Here is a 16,970-nt window from a genome sequence, read left to right as displayed (position 1 = left end):
TCAGCTGCAGAGCTGTTGCTCTAGTCCTAGGTGGGTTTGGCAGGAAAAAAAATAATTGTATACATATATATAAAAATATATATATGCATACACACATATGCATGTGGAAGGTGACGCAGCCTGGCTTCTGCTGCCCCTCGCGCTCCTGACAGCTGGCGTGGTGGGGAACACTTTGCCGCCTCCGGGATGCGGTTCAGCCCTGCGCCAGCCCAACGTCACCAGCCAGCCGGGGCACGCACGGCGGCAGTGACAGCCAGCCGGCCTCAGCCCGGGGGCCGCAGCCGGTGTTTTAGGCTGACGCCCTCTCCGCTCACCACGGTGGACCTGGGCTCTGTCAGCAGCTGGAGCCAGAGGCAGCTGTGAGCGAACAGCCCGCCGTTGTTTTCGGAGGCGCAGTGAGGATAGCACATCTGTGCAGATGTGAAATCCTGCAGGCTCTGGCCAGGGAAACACGGACCTCTGGATGAACCTTTGCCTCCGGCGTCCCTCGTCTCCCATCAGCAGCCGAGCACGGAGCCCAGAAAGCGGAAGGCGGCGCAGGGGAGGAACCGCGCCATGCAAGTGCTCCAGCCCCCAGCACGCCCAGCCCCGGTGCCGCTTTGCCCGGGGAACCCCGGCCGGCCCTCTCCTCCCCGTATCCCGACTTGCTGGGCACGGGTCTGCACAGCGGGCACGGCCGATGAAATCAGCTGAAAAGTCCCTGATTTTGATCAGGGACTTCTGCAGAGAATCCCTGGGCATTTGCATCCCAAAGCTGTGAACTCCCCTCGCAGGAGCACCTGGCAGAGCGAGCTGGGTGCGGACCGAGAGCCTTCCCAGGTGCCCTGCAAATCCCGAGAGGCTTTTCACGGACCATGCCAAAGGCGGAATGAACCACAGGGCACGAACGGGAAGGGATTTGCTCCTGCAAGTCACAGGGCACCCCGTGCTTCTTGCCACTCCTGGCCTCCAGGCTGGCTCCCAGGGCTCCAGAGTGGTCTGTCAAGAGAGGTGCCGATGTTCCCCCCGAGGCTTTCACGGGAGAGGGCTCCAAAGGACGGGAGGAATGAGCAGCAGGACTAAGGCTTGGTAGAAAAGGGGATAAAGCCACTCGCCCAACGTCACAGCCGTACCACGGGGTGACAGCCGCTTGTGCCCATCCCGGACGTTACGGAGGCAGAAGAGTGACTGATCATCGAAGTACCTCAAATCTATACATCCTTCCTGATAAGTAGTGCCAGAAATGCTGTTTTCTGCACTTTCCCCAACTGCAGAGAGCAGCAGGGAGCTGGGAGGCAAGAGCTGAGCAGCTCCGAGTCCAACGAGGGGACCGGTGCCTCTCGCATGGGCGGCCGCAGCAGCTGCGTATCGCGTACCCCCGAGGGACAGAGGAGCGCTGCCTTTCAGCCGCGTCCCGTCGCACAAGCGGTCAACGTACTTTGCTGCGGTTGTACTGACTTTCCACAGAAACTCCTGGTTTGGCTGGGGAAGAAATCCCACCGAGAACACCGAGATCAGGAAAAAGCTTTATTTGCAAAGAAAATATTGACAATTTACATAAACTTACATCCTAATTTATATACATTATGTATATTTTATATACAGATAGTGTCTTGAATAAAGTTGTTGAAGCACAAAACAGCATCAGTATATCACCGTGCAGCTCTGACAGGTAACGGGGGGGAGTCGTGTCCCTCTTTGAACAACTCTTCTCCCGTTAACGCTTTTGTTGGGGAGTCCGAGAGGCTTCCCCCCAGCCTGGGAGTGATGAACATGGGGTGGGGGTCAGGCTCATAAGGGGGTGCAGCCTGGGAGGGAGAGGGGTTTCAGACGATGCGTTATATACCGATTAGCTGCTTGCTACATTTCTGCAGCTGGAGTCCAGCCGAAAGTTGCGCAGCAGAGCCAAGGCACGTAGGGAAGAGCAGAGCCAGCAAGTGCCACCGGAGAGGAAGGCTGGCACGTGGGAAGCCAGCGGTGACTGGTTTTGTGTCCACCATCTCGGATACACAGACATTTGCCTGCTTCTCGACCAGACTCGGAACAGAGATACATCAAAATTCAAAGACATCAGAGGGAAAGACCAGAGCAAGGTCCCGTTCCTGCTGGAGTCTGTTAAAACCTCCCGCACGCATCCTCCTCACCCCCCTCTGAGCTGCTTCCAGGCCTTTGCGGCTCCAGTTAAGGGGAAGAGGCACCAGAGACGGTGGGACACCATCTAGAGAAGCATCACATGGAAGCAGCTGTACTACAGCCTAGGTGACCTCCACTAATGCTTCATTAATGAGAACTTGTTGCTAGAGAGGCCAAAGGGTTTCAAGTATAAAGATTCTCCACGGCCGCCGCAGGACCGGTGTCACCCCAGGGATGAGCACGGCTCTGGGGACCACGGCCACCTGCGGTCAGTCAGGTATCCTCTGCTCTCCAACTCCACGTCTCCAACTCAGCTACACCGAGCTCACGCTTTGGTGTAACGCGAGCATCAGAAAAAGCCCGTTAACACCTTCCAGGGCAGGAACCGCTCCCTTCTGCTCTCCTCCCACACCCCAGGCCCATGCCGGAGAGGGAACCGGGCAGCGATGCATGGGGCTTTCACAGAGAGAAGGGATTCTCCCTCTGCATCCTCCTGCCCGCGGCCACGGTCAGGAGCAAACCACAGATCCTGCCAGCGGGGGACGAGGAATGCAAGCTCCATCCCTCGTGCTCTCGCAAGTCACGGTGTTATTTATGCTTGCCCCTAAGTCTTGCTGCTCAGGCTGTACTCTAAAGCAATTCTGTTAACGATTTGCTTAATGTTCTCACTATACGCAGTTGTCCCGATTCGTTCTTGTCAGAGGAACATGTCCTTCTTAACCCATTTTAAAGGAAATAAACCACAAAGACTAGTGAAGTGCCCCTCAGGCTCTTGCTAGTCTAACATGTTAAGGCTAGAAAGGAGAACGTATTGAAAAAAAGAAATAGCAGGCAATTTTTCATGCAGTTATTTTACTAACTGCACGCCTCCTGTGAATAGCGAGGCTGTAGCCAAAGCCGGGTGCCCCCAAGAAATATTTATCTCCCAATAACTGCAATACTTGGCAAGTGAGATCACTCGCTACGGATGGGGAAAAGCGACGGAGCCAGGAATGCTTCAGCCAGGGCGGACCCTTCTGCGGGCAGATCGGTCGCTACAGCACGGTGCCGAGACACGTCCGCTCCCACGTCCCTGCAGGTGACCACGGCCGAAACACCTCTGCCTGGAGGTGGAGGTCATCACCAAGACATGAGTTTGGGACTTGCCCCATTTGCTACATAGGGCTGAAACTTCATTACCCTCTTTAAAGAAAGAAATGTGCTCTGCAAAAGAAATCCAGTTATAAAAAAAACCCCACCAACCCAACAAAACCAACACAGCACAACCGAGCACAACCCAAGGCACGACACAAAAGAGCAATTAGCGCTTCAGCCTCTTCCTCAGCTCGAGCACATCTTATAGCTTTAGATCTCCCCAGCCGAGGGGAGGTAACGGGACAGAGTTGCTCAAGAAGCCAAAAGAAACAATAGCGTCCCAGCTCTTCTATTAGTCACCAGAAATCGAGTTACGACTAGACTCAGCAGGCCTCAGAGAAAAGAAAAAGTGGTGACTTCATGCTGGACCAGGCTTTTTAAATAGAACTTTTCTTGCTAGAGACTCCATCACCACTTATTAGAGCATTTTAGGTAGAAGGGTGCCAAAAGGAAAGGGGTGGGGGGAGGAAGGATAAAAACCACATCTAAAAGCAGGACAGTTGCTATTAAAACAGAAAAAAAAAAAAAATTCCTGTTTGAATATTTTATTCTTAAACATGACAAACTTCAGAGTGTTTTCACAAGTACTTGTGTCTGCTCCTCGTGGCTTGGTGAAGCCTGTAGAAATGTGTTCTGGTTTGCAAAACATTAATTAAAAAGACAAAAAAACCAAACCAAAACAAAACAAACCCCCAAAAAACCAAAACCAACAACCAAAACCCAACAAAACACAAATTGCTGTAACAGCAGCAGTACTTTAAGGCAGCCCCCGCTAGGGCAAGGTACACCTCTGGGGTAATGGCAGGAGCTGAAAGTAGCAGAGGCGCTGGAACCGGTAATCGGCATTTTCTTTGGGACTTTGTGATTTCTGGAATGTGGAGGCAGTTTCCTATCTGCTAAGCCTGCTCTATTAAGTATTCACCTTCCTCTCGCACTTACTGCTTGTGCAGCCCGCTTCCAAGCTCTAGGCAGAGGCACTTCGCCTTCTTTGCTCGCGCTCCTGAGGATGAATGTAAACACCACTGAGCCTGTCTTGCTCACCTCCCTTCGCACCCCGTGGCCGTTCCACTTCCAACTGGGAAGGCAGAAAACCAGAAACCCCCCTTCTCGCTTTCGCTAGCCTGCAGAAGCAGGAGTGCCTGGATAGGACAATGTGGACGTTAGCCTGTCTTCTCCCGCTACCGCCTGGGATGCTCTTGCTAGTGCAACATAAAAGCAGAGACCCACACCACTCTCGAGAAGCCTCGTGTGAAGATCACAGAGCAGAACATCAGTGCAGTAATACTTGAAATACTGAGACAAGGCAGACACAACAGCCTTTCTTCCTCGCAACGCTTTTTCAACTAGCTTTTTGATCCAAGTCTCCATGCAAGTCACAGAAGACAATTGTGCTTCCTGCATTCACATATAGGAATAAATAGCTCTGGATCAGTTTTCTTTATGGCCGGATTACAGAACCCCCTGAAATACTGATACGCTTATGAACAGCAGCACTGTGCAGTTCTGTGAGTATCCTTGGACACGCCAAGTTCATCTAGGATGCTGGTGCATCTCCTAGGCGTATGGCCCCAAAGAAAGTTGTGTGCTTGCTCATGTTGATGGAGATGTCAGCATGGACCATTTTCACAGCAATCTTCTGCCTGGCTTTGAGGAGGCAGACCCCAGCTGTATAGCAGGTATTGAAGTTGGTCTTGCCGGTCTCAATACTCCGAGTGCATTGCAGAAAGGGCTTTTCGTCCACCACCACCTCATAGCTGGCAAAATCTGTGAAGTTTATGTAGTATACCTGATGTGAAGCAGGAAGAAGAAAGATATTAGGGGGTGTATTTGCGCACCAGGAACAAGTCCACATTCCTTTCAGTGTGTGTGTGTGTATATATATATGCGCGCTCCCTCTGCTAACGATCCCTTCCTTGGCCCCGGGACACCGATATTCACGGATGGGTGACTTGTTCAAGGCAGAAAGAACCCCAAGCCAACCAAACCCGAGGAAACTCTGTCTTCCGCTTCATACTAACACAAGCATGCAAATGTCCGTCAATCCACACATCTAAGACTGACCTACAATCCTCGTTTCGGACCCTGCTTGTGAGGAAACAGGAAAAATTACAAACCTGCACAGGCCTAGTTACGACAACGCATAGACGATCCTATCTGCTACAAACAGCTTTTCATCCAACAAGCAAACAGAAATATTGTAACTGAAGTCCTCTTTCACTTACCTGGCCAGTCCTGCTTTCTGGGTCCCATGAGCCTCCTTTAGTGTTGACATCAAAAATGCCCTAAGATGTACTGGGAGTTGCCACCTTTGTAATTGGACTTGAGGTGCTTTCAAAGGCATTAGCTATTACAGGGAAGACACTCTCCCAACCTCCACAGCTTGGAAGCAAACGACCTTACAGGGTTTGTACTGATTTAACTCTTGGATCCGGCGCCTGAGCGCCCATGACTCTGTTACTCGCTACTTAACCTTCTCCCACACACTGCTTCTGAAGAACTGCGAGATGCATGAGAAAGACCTGTCCAAGGAGAAGTCAGTCCCAGGGAGCTGCTTCTTCCTGGTAGAAGAAAACCAGCCATTTTGGATGCATCTCCTAGCTCTTCTTAGCCTAAACCTTGCGACCACAGAAGCTACACAAAGACTGCGTCCCCTTTTTCCTTGGTGGACTACAAACGACAAAGGCTTCGGAGGCACAACGTTGTGGCCGGCAATTAGCACTAAGCACTCGGGAAACAATTATATATGTGGAGTTATTTTTCCTTTCCCCATCCAAACCAGACACGTGACCAGTTCCATGGAAGAGCCCCTGTCTAACCACAGCCCGCTTTATCTGACTTGGTACCGTCCCAGTGGGGCTGCCAACTGAACAGGGGCAAATCATAAGCAGGAGGTAAGATCAGAAGCCTGGAGCAAGGTGGAACTTGCTTAACTGTGGTTGTCTTCCTAAAATCTGTCCCAGAACTTGGACAGTTTTCCCGTCCGCAGGTGGGTGGACACCCTACAAGCTCTGGAAGGGGAGAGCTTCGTAGCCCATACTCCACGCGGCTCAGCAATTCTGTTCAGAGATTTGCAAGACACTGGGAGCAGCGCGTTAAATGACAGTCCGTCTCCTGCATTTTATTTGAATGGGGAGAGGAAATGATGTCTTAATTAGCTGTATACTAAATCATAATACAATAATTTATTACTTTGTTTAACCCTTTCTACAGAAGCAGGTCCGTATGGCCATCGTCGGTACCAACTAAAGCAGCAGCTGAGCTGAGCCATCCTGCTGCACGATGCGGTTGCTGGCGCATCGTGTCGGTCTGAAGCTACACGAAGAAGGCGGAGGCAAAAATGGAGTTACCTGGGCTGGAGTTTGGCCAAACCAGCCGGGCCGAGAGTCCTACGCTTAACAAAGAGTGACATGGCATCGCAATGATCACGAGTTGTCAGGGTTTTGGTCTTACATCTCTTTTAAAGCACAGAGCCTAGCGTCCTGCTGGGACCCTTGCTCCTCAAGGAGGTTTAGATGGGCTGGTGAATGACTGCACAGACAATATGGAGGATTAAAAAAAGGCATTGGTGGCGTGTGGGATCTGGCTGGGCGCGTGTGTTTCGGTAACTAATCTCTTGCAGCTGGTGTCACGGCGAAACGTGTGACCTTGCACTTCGAAAGTCTAACGTCTTCCTCCGACACACATCTCCTAGAGCACGAAGCGGTTAAAAGTACATACAAGTTCTTGGCATTTGCTAGTTGTCTGGAGCCCTCTCGTGGTTCATGCAAGGCTTCCATTGGAACACAAGAATAGGAGTTAGGCCTAGGACCGTACTCACTTCTACCTGACTATAGATGAAGTATGTGCCGTCCACCAGTACCTCCAGCTCCCCACTGCGGGCATGCAGCTTAAACACCTTGGGGTTCATAGTGATGCGAGACCAGTCATTGAGGACTCCACCTGAAAGATCTCAGTATGAGAAAACGGCAGTCACTCAGTACCCGTCAGAATGAAAAGCGCAGGAGCACAGAAATACAGTCACATTGCAAGGTTTCATACACAACGGCTGGCACAGACTCAAGTTGAGAAGTCAAGTAACTCGGTAAGAAAATCCCAGAATTAAAGACTACGGTGCGTTAGTTTGGACCCCTCTCTATAGCTCTAATTACACCACCGCTTGCTGGTGGACACCCACTCCGTTCAGTGCACAGCACAACTGATTTACATCTCTACTCGTCCTCGTCAAGACTAGTTCTCCTCATCCTTGAAAACAGGCGTACGGCCTTTTGTGGTACACTACGTTCATCCCCAGCGCTGGATATAGACTAGCTTGCCTCCTCCCGGCACTAAGTTGAGCTTATTGTCATCTTTGAGTGTTTCACGGGCCTGAAAACACGTTCCCAGTTATCATCCCCCCCTCCAGAGCGATGACGCTCCGGCACGTGCAAATCAACACCAGTACTGTAAGGTATTTGCTAAGTTTTCTTAATTCACCTGAGAGGCCAGGCGCTGATTTTTCACACTCTTTTTGTACGTTTGGCCACAGATCCCAAACGACTTATCGCAGCTGTGATTACAACAGCTCTTCTTCAGGCTGCAGAGCATCTGTTCATGGCCCTTGTAAAAGCTTTGTTACTGGCAACTTCCCTGGTATTGTGGAAGAAACTCAGCAGCAGAAGTAGGACAGGGATCCAATTCTCCAAGAAAGATCCTCAACTGACATCACCCAGCCTTGAGACCATTAAATCTCTTCCTCTACTTTCCATCTCATCTACTCCCCTCTCCATGCCTCTCTACCCAGCTTCCACACTCAACAAAGCAGAGCTTCAACAGATGGTGTGGTGAGGACCACATCAACAGGCACGTCCTTGAGGACCACAGGAAGGCTAGGATGACAGTGGTGATTCCTGTCCTCACGGGAACGGGACTACACGTGGCCAATCTGTCTGCCCGCCCCCCCAGTGCTGCTGGGCTGGAAGATGTTCTCAGCAGAAGTGTCACGATACAGCCTTCACCCTCACTTTAAGCCTTGGGATCATCCCTAGAAGAAAACTAGTCCTTGCAGCAAGGGAGACAACAGTATTAAGGAAAAAAATCATGTGCAACTACGGGACTACGCCGTCTCTCAGGACACATCTGTGCGTGGAGGCCAACTTAGGGTTACACAATCGATTTTAATTCTGGTGTTCCTTGACTTCAACATTCTTGACTTTGTAACTAGCATTATTTTAACAAATGCTTTGTCATTACATTTCCTGGGTTTTTAAAAGCCCAAATAACAACAAAGTACAAGATTGCATCACATCACATTAACCCCTAATTGGGGTCCTCAACACGGTCAGGGATTTATAGATCCACCACCCAGCCCTCTGGCACTGGAGCCAATGGAATATGTGACAACACGAGCAGACCTCTGTTCTCCGGAGGGGCCAACAACCCGGGTCCAGGGGACATGCTTCGCTACGAGCCCAGGACAGAGCCGTTCTCTCTAGATGCCTTGTTTTATCAAATCCAACTCTTTTCCTCCCAGTCTTCATCTGCTTCTCAGCTCCCTGCCCCCAGTTGCAAAGCAGCCAGGCTGTTTCTGCCGGCTCTCAGCTGGACAGCATTCATGGCTCACAGCGTCAGATTGTTCCCGAGCAGCAGGGAAGTACACTCACAGGGCAATTCCCACTCTTAGAGAGTAGCGTACGCTCTGTAAACATACAGGCTTCCCACTAATAAAGGGATAATTACTTTTTGAACGTAAGCAAAACAGCATCTTTTCCCTCGTATTGTTCTTAGGAACGGCCGGTTTCCTTTTTGTTCTGGGGAGCTTTCACCCACCCCGCTGCAGGCATACTTCCCTAACCATGAGAAATTTCAGCTCCCGTCTGCTGAAAGAGAGAAATTGCCTTTAACGGCAGCGCCGGCCAGCCCTCGCCGTCCCGTCCGTGGGGCAGAAGTTGATGGACTGGGAAGTAGGGGGGGTCCACGCAACCCTGTTCCTGCTGCCCCAACCCTTGGGAGCTGCAGCCCTCCGGGTCCGGGATGGGGGTACGGCAGCAGGGCTGCTGCCCACGCTCCCCGGGGAGCTGCCCGCGGTGACTCCGGCGGGGGGACAAGACAGCCAGCTCCTCTCCGGCACAGCCAGACATCGCGAGCGGGGAGGCAGCAGCTAATGAATGAGACCCAGCTGTTGGGAAGAGGAGCAGGAACTCGAGCAGAAATTGGATAGGGATCTGGGGAGGAAGGAGGGGAGCAAAGAGCTGCCTGTGGACGTGAAATGGCTCAGCAGGACTTGAGCTTAAAGGCTCAAAGGCTGTCGGAGGGAGTACAGAGGCACGAGGGACCGTGGAGGCTGCGCGTGTGTGTGCACGCTTGCGGCGTAACGCAGGAGGAGACAGTGGCTGTGCACCTCTGTGTCCTCACACTACAGCTGTGCCTTCCCCTGCCATAAATTACTGGGAAAACTGGAGAAAAACACAGACTGACGGGGCTGAGACAGGAAAAAAGATAAACTGAGGGCTTAAAATAGAATAGAGTGGGAAAGAAGGCTGGTCACCGAGGGGCTGAGGAAAACGGATGATACAACAGCAGGTTGGAGGAGGCACATCATATATCTGGAGGTCACGGAGAAGGGAGATTCAGTGGGACGGAATTACTGGGATGCACAGGATAGAGAGAATCTGGGAGATAAATAGGAGCACAGGAGAAACGGGGCTGGAGACTCGGCAAAGACTCCTCTGAGTCCCAGGGGGTCTGGGCAAGGCAAACCAGGCTGGCATGGGGGAGGCCAACAGCAGGGATCGGCAGGGACCCGTGTTACAGGACGGACTCAGACCCAGGTACGAGGCTACGGGTGCAGGGTGGGCTTTTTTCAGTAACTGTGTATATCATGAGATCCTTACCATTCTTCACTTGGATTGCTGAGCCTTGGCCTTGAAGGTGGACCACAGCTGGCTGCGAACGAGACGATAGGGATTTAAAATTAACGGGGAACACTGCAACATTTCACAGTCACTCGACACAGCCCCGGTGACCAGTGCAGAGGCATGACGGTACCCTGAGATCATTAGCGCTATTCACAAATGAGAAAAGAAGATCAGAGCAGCTGGCAACGTGTTTGAGTGCTGGAGAAGAGGTGAGCCCAAGCCCAAGCTTTCTTTCGGGCAATAAACCGGGTGAGCTCAGGCAGTCACTCTGTGTAGCTATGGCTGAGCACATGCAGGAAGGAGCGAGATTTTTTTTTTCAGAGCCATACCATCGAGCACAACATTAGCAAACGCAGCCGGTAACAGTTACAAAAATCCAGGCAAAGCTGGGTTTTTCCTTTGAAAGAAGATCAACCAACCTGGATGTCTCTGGAGCCGGCCTTGTCTGTGGCACCTGCAAAATGCAATTTCACATCATTGAAGAGGAAGCTTGAAAGAGCTGCAGTAAATGCTCCTATAAATAAAACTTCTCTTACGCCATAAAAACCCACTAAACTCCCATTTTTAACAGGAGGAGGACAGTAACAGCGGTATGGGGTGCAGCTTAATGTTTAAAAAGTACACAAACAAGGAAAAGGTTCATCCTACTTTTTCCTATTGTATTCCTACCTTTCTGTCTAACATCACCAAAACGCCCCAGCGTTATTCAACCAGTTTCCACCAGAAGGACAAATTGCACAAGCCTTTTCCTGATCGGTAGTGGCAATAAAGCCTCTTGGCTGCAGAGATTACAAATTTCACTCTGCAGTAACTCAGGTCATTCATTGCATTCAAGCTACATGCTGAAATCTCTTTTCTCCGAGAGCCAAATCTCTTATTAAAGAGGAGATGCTTGTGGGCAGCGCTCTGGAGTGCTAAGGACCTCATGCTGCTCCTGGCCTCTGCTTTGGCAATTTCTGAGATATAAACTGAGAAGTCAACCAAGTTTTCCTTTGAGAGCCGTGCGAGCTGTAAGGTAATAGCCCCGATTTCTCTGAAAATACATTTTTTAATACTAGACTGTTCATAAATATGTAACAAACAACACTGATGTGAACTTCGACTAATCTGCATTTTAAAGAGTTATTAAATCCAGGGATTTTAACAAAATATTTGGCACGTGACTCTGTGGAGAAACAATATGGTGCAGATACAAAGAAACAAAGTAAAATGAAACCAAGAGCCGCAGGAGAAAAACCGTATTTTCATCTGGCTGGCATGGGAGGCAAGCTGCCTGGGTTCCTGGGCTGGCTTAGCAGCTGCGCTAAGGGTCAGCCTTCCCGGTCCCGCTGCAAAGCTAGGCTTTGCGTCAGCTTAAGAGGGATTAACGCAAACTCCGAGTCACTGCCAGGAAGAGGCACCTTGCAGCCAGCTTGCACCCGCACAGATCGGTCACCAGCAGACTCCAGCGGGATGCTGAGAAGCAACCGAGGCTCCACAGGTCTTGGCTGCTCCTTCTCTGCAGCCTCCTCCGAGAGGCACCACCTCGCCCGTGGCGTCGCACCTTAAACCGGCGCTGCTGGGCTCCCGCGGGGCTGCAGAACCGCCGCTGTGTCGTGTCCCCCCCCCACCCCGTGGGTGCAAGGATGCCACACCATCGCGTTCGGACCCTACGCTTTCCTCAGATGGAAACCTGGTGCTTATTTATTCATTTGCACAGCAGCGGTGCCGCCATGGCATCTCCTGCGTCCCCCCGGCAGAGAAGGGCACAGACCGGTTACCTGAGGGTCCCTGCAGTCCGGGCGGTCCCTGAGGGCCCGGCGGGCCAGGGGGGCCGGGTGGTCCCATCACGGTTGTGCCGGGAATCCCGGGGATGCCGGGAATGCCGGGGGGACCCTGGGGCCCAGGAGGACCTGGTGGCCCTTGGGGACCGTTGGGCCCTGGAGGACCAGCCTTTTTACCTGAAAAATAGAAGGTCAACCATTAGCTTCTGCACACACTGGGCGTGGGACGGTCTTTCACCCACAGGAAAGCCCCGGGAATGAGGAAAGCGGAAGATGGGGAACGGCTCATTGCCGACTGGAAGGCAGGGACAAGGAGGAGCACCCAACGTGGGGTGGGGGTCCCACGGCTCCGCACCATGAGGACAACGCTGCCGGCAGGGCAGAAGCAGGTCACCGTCTTGCAGATTCCTTCTGGCACGCGTAGTTACATTGAAATGAGGCGCACGGACTCTCCGCGGCCTCCCAAGAGGTGGAGGCTCGGTCGGATGGTCTCTGCCCCAGAGCTCCGGCCACAGCCCTCCCCTGGCCACGGGGCTGGGAGGTCCCGCAGCCCTCAAAGGCAGCGTGCCCGAGGGCCGGTCGCAGCCCTACGGCAAGGTTAAGGTGCTCCCTCTGACCAGCTGCACGCTGCAGTGCAACGCAGTCACAGCCGGAGTATTAGAAGTCGAGACGAACCGCTCCGCGGTTTCTCAGTTGTCCGTTTTCTGGTGGAAAACAGTTGCACTCTTTCCTACCTGCTGCATACGTATGCATTAGCATACAGTCCCCACGGCTCGATCTCCTGTCTGGAGGAGAGAGGTGCCTCCAGAGGGCAGTTCAGAGCTGAACTTCAGCTCCTCTCCAGCAGTGCCGAGCGCCCAGGGCGGTGCAGGAGCCATCCCCGCCACCGCACGCTCCTGCGCCGCGATGGGGACGCGCTTAACACGCACGAAGGACTTAGATGCTACGACGCCTCAGAATAATTAAACGTGCGTTTTTTGGGCTCTGGATGGAGGGGTAAGGGAAGGACTAACCCAATCGGGAGGATGAAAGGACTGAAGAATTGTCACCATCCTCAAGCACATCTCGTCTCGCGGTCGCAGGAGAGAGACAGCACAACCATGTAAGCAAAGACTCTTATCAGGCATATACACAGTGGACTGAAATAAGGTCTGCAGGGAAAGCCTGACCACGCTCTCCTGATTTTCCAGATCTCTGACAGAAATTATGTTCTGTTGATGTAGTTTTTAAAACGCAACTTTAACAGCTTTTATGCCAAAAAGCTTTATTAACTTAGCAAAATTGCTTCAGTTGCTGAAACAAAGTCCGCTGTAGGACAGAATTAAACGCTTCAGATGACAGCAGCAGTTAGGATATAAAATAATGGTTATTGGAATGGTTTCTGAGTACATTTATCTACTTGTTTCTCTACTAAATATCCATCTTTGTCATGGAACAAAACTACAAGGAAAACCCCATCTATTTTAGTTAGCGCAGAAGTGGAAATCTGTGGACAGCCACGAGCCACAAACAAGGGCACATGGAAATCGGGGTAGGACAACTGCGCAGTTCGGTTTTGATGTGCAGAAAACTAAGTTAAAGTAAGCACAGGTGATTAAAGTAATACTGGTATCCTAAAAACCAGGGCAAAGGCTTAAGGGGACGGATCGTTCGCAGCAGTATGTCTGCCCAGATTAGGAGCCGTGCCTTCCAGTTCCGATTGCTCTAATCCAGCAATTCTCCTCCTCCTCGGGATAACGACATGCTTTGGAAATTATCACCCGGAGTCAACCCTCTTACACCTATTTCCCCTCAAGCACACTTACTAAATTCTTCTGATTCACATCCCCTCTGATCTGGGCCATCCGAACGAAGAGCCACGTGCAGTACATCAGGAATCCCGCTGCTGTCGCTCCTTGCTTTCCTTCCCAAGAGGGATACGCGTTACAGCTGGTTTAACTAATCTGTCTCAGAAATTTGGTCTGCTACTAAATGAGCTGCTAGTTTAGCAGTAAAACAATTGCACATAATTCTGATGCCACACAGGGACACTTATTTTCTCTGCATTCCCGCTCCTTCAAGTAATTTCAACTACTATTCTGCATCAATGGACCCCACTCATTAAAGTCAGGAGGCAAAAACCAGATATTCAGCAAGCATAAAGCTCTCGATTCATCGTCTAACCGAGGGGACCCCAGCACAGGCAGCTCTCCAGGGAGGGTCTCCGGCACCCAAGTCCCAGCGTGCCAAGTCTCCGTCTTTACCCCCATGCGCTAGGCAGGCTCCCAAACTCAAAGCAGGCAGAACCAGTAAGTTTCCCTTAATCATCGTATGCCAAACAATAAGCTCTAACTCTAAAAAAAATTAAATGTGACAATACCATAACATGAAGCTATTTTATACAGCGCTACAGCTGTATATAATACAGCTCTACGAGATCGCCCTGCTACTCCAGAATTGCTAGGAATACCACAGTCATCATTTGTTATTAGTTCGGCTGAGTTAACACGGGTTTTGGATTTCAGGGTTTTGTTAGGACAAACTTCTCAAACATAAAATTTTATGCTGCTTTTGAGAGTAAATATAAACTAAGTTTCTAACTGTGGCCTGTCTCAACCTCTCAGCTGTAAATGTTGGGGTTGTATCCAAGGATTAAAAGCGATCTGACGCGCTCCAAAAGTAGCGCAGACACGCAAAGCTCGGCCGCGACGATGGGCTGGAGCCCAGGCCACGTACCGGCACGCGTGGGAAGGTCTCTCGAGGGACCCAGCGAAGTGCCGAACGGCTAACTCATCTGCTAATTAAATATACGTTAGGTGCGGTAGGTGGCAAGCAGAGAGCTGACATTGCACCTGGCTCTGCTTCGCTGCACAGGCTTGGCCACGCTGCATGCCAACGCCTGCCTCAGCCCCTCGATAAACCGGGCTCCAGAGGCAGCGCAACCCCGAGCTGCACACGGTTTCCGCATTTCTCATAACCCACAACCCGCTGCGAGCACGCGCCGCGATTTTTAATATGTGCACGGAAGTGTTTTGACGGTTACGAGCAGCAAAAATGGGTAATCTGGCTGTGTCCCCCTGAAATCAGGGAACTCGGACCCTTTGACACGCTCAGGGTCCCGGTAACAGGTAAGCGTGTGGCCGCGAGCATTGCCCAGGAGTCCTCCAAAACAGGGACGGCATCCGACACCCCGTGGAAACACAGGGCTGCCTCCCAAAGAACCCAAGTCACGACAACTCATCCACACGCATTTTAAAAAATACCCAATTACCCACTGCAAACAGGAGGAACGCAAGAAAGTCAGACAAAGTAACCCGTGGGCTAACCAACGCTCAAAACAGACACGTAAAATAATAAAATAATACTTCTGAGGTTAATAAACAACGAGACACGAGATGCAGAGCGTATCTACGTTGACTTTGGTGGGTCTGAAAATGCACAGCAAGATAGGGATGAAAACTAAAGCTGTTTCAGCAGAGACGACCTGGTACGTGACTCAATTCCACTCAACTATTTAATCATAGCATCTTCAGAATTACTTCTATATAACGTAATTAACTTCCTTTAGCTTTTCAGGAAGGCTTTAACGAGCAGCTACGCTGCCATGGCAATGCGGGCGCGCGAGCGCGGCTCATGATCTGCGTTGTGGGACCACGCACCACGTTAGTCTTTGCCCTTCCCGCAGAGGGAACCTGTCCTTGGTCTCCCCTTCATGGTGGCTAAAGAGAATTCATAGCGGGGTAACACAGGCACAGAAAGGAAAATTAAATTAAAACTCAAACTTACCCTTTTTCTTGTTTTTAACTGAGCTTGGACCTACAAAGAAAAAAAAAAAAAGAGAACTAGTGAAATTCAGCAATCATTTCATCTTGGAAAAACCCCACTGCCATCAACACCCACCGACCCAGAGGGTGTTTCTCCAGAGCTGCAACAAAGCCCCAAAATTTGCCACAGGTATCCCCCGACGCCTCACACCAAACCTTCAGACAGCAGAAATTCCTGAGACTCAAAAAAAACCATTTGAAAATACGATCCCCAAACAGCAGATTATTTTTCAAGTGGCCAACGGATGCAACGCCGGTCTACGCAACCATACGGGACTTTTCTCTGGTAGCTTGCAATCGCCAAGTTTAACATTTAAAGCTGGTGCACTTCCCGATGAGGATGGGTTAGAAGAAAGTTAGAATGACTCAGTTGAGAGCAGTAACCCAAATACTTGTGGGCCGAATTGTTTAAAAATAAAATACAAAAAAAGCCCAACCCCAAAACAAAGGCAAAGAATTAGTATGAACTGGCTTATTTAAACCATGGGAATACAAGCCTCCCTAGCAAGAAGTGAAAATATTTATAGCGAAGCTGAGAAACTACATGACTTTTTGAGCAGAGGCTGAAGTGTGAAACGTGTTCCATTGCTTCCTCAAAAATCAATCAATGATGGAACGAACTGCAAAAATCCCCAAATATTCCCTCGCCGTTCATCAGTGAAATCCCTCTACAATCTGGGTTTAAACCCCCATCGAAAATTGAAATCTCCTTTAACTGAGATAGGCTTATAACGAACAGGAGGTAACGAGGTTGCTTTGAGTCAGCAGAGAAAGACAAATTACCAATTAGTACAGAAGTGCCGCGTTCCCAGGGCTGGATGGAAAGGTGAGAGAAGGACCAGCGAACACCCAGTAACCTTACGGGTGCCTTTTGGACAGGAATATTAATTTGCCTGCATCATGCTGCTGCATCATGGGAAGATTATGGTACTATCTAATCTATTATTTCTGTTAATTGACTATTTCTTTTACTAATCCATATATTCACAGTATGAAAACATGTATCTAGGACAAGACGCCGGCTTCTCACAACGCCAGTCCCAGTACCTGGCCAGGGAGCGACACTGAAGCCAGCCAGCCGATGAATTGCAAACCCTTTTCTGTTTGGCAAACACCGACGGGCTCCTCTTTTTGCATTTTCTGAGCTCCCGCGATGCAGAACGAGCCGCGATCACGCCGGCGATCTCCACCAGCCCTCATCTTAGGCACCGGCTAGTTAATAACATTTTCAGTGAAGAGAAAAAAAATTGTCTGGGGGAGATCAT

General features: G+C 50.7%; 2 protein-coding genes across 6 annotated transcripts in view; one reads left to right on the top strand and one right to left on the bottom strand.

Annotated features, from left to right (window-relative positions):
• The window catches only part of LOC104641987 (transcription initiation factor TFIID subunit 9), a 189,992-nt gene that overhangs the window by 119,454 nt on the left and 53,568 nt on the right, over positions 1-16,970 (top strand). The window lies entirely within an intron of this gene.
• The window catches only part of EDA (ectodysplasin A), an 81,479-nt gene continuing 66,002 nt past the window's right edge, over positions 1,494-16,970 (bottom strand). Inside the window, exons 3-8 of one of the 5 annotated variants that reach the window (XM_075763008.1) lie at positions 15,668-15,697; positions 11,900-12,079; positions 10,559-10,593; positions 10,116-10,167; positions 7,064-7,194; positions 1,494-5,032 (exon numbers count right to left, since the gene is read on the bottom strand). In XM_075763008.1, the coding sequence (XP_075619123.1) occupies positions 4,781-5,032; positions 7,064-7,194; positions 10,116-10,167; positions 10,559-10,593; positions 11,900-12,079; positions 15,668-15,697 (680 nt within the window). In that variant the 3' untranslated portion in view covers positions 1,494-4,780. Of the gene's footprint in view, positions 5,033-5,468; positions 7,195-10,115; positions 10,168-10,558; positions 10,594-11,899; positions 12,080-15,667; positions 15,698-16,970 lie in introns of all 5 variants that reach the window. The other 4 variants (XM_075763009.1, XM_075763010.1, XM_075763011.1 and 1 more) reach the window with 4 other exon arrangements.

Source organism: Balearica regulorum, chromosome 11 (genome assembly GCF_011004875.1).
Source record: "Balearica regulorum gibbericeps isolate bBalReg1 chromosome 11, bBalReg1.pri, whole genome shotgun sequence".
NCBI classification, from domain to species: domain Eukaryota; kingdom Metazoa; phylum Chordata; class Aves; order Gruiformes; family Gruidae; genus Balearica; species Balearica regulorum.
The sequence above is the reverse complement of the archived record's forward strand: the minus strand, read 5'-3'. Positions and strand labels throughout refer to the sequence as shown.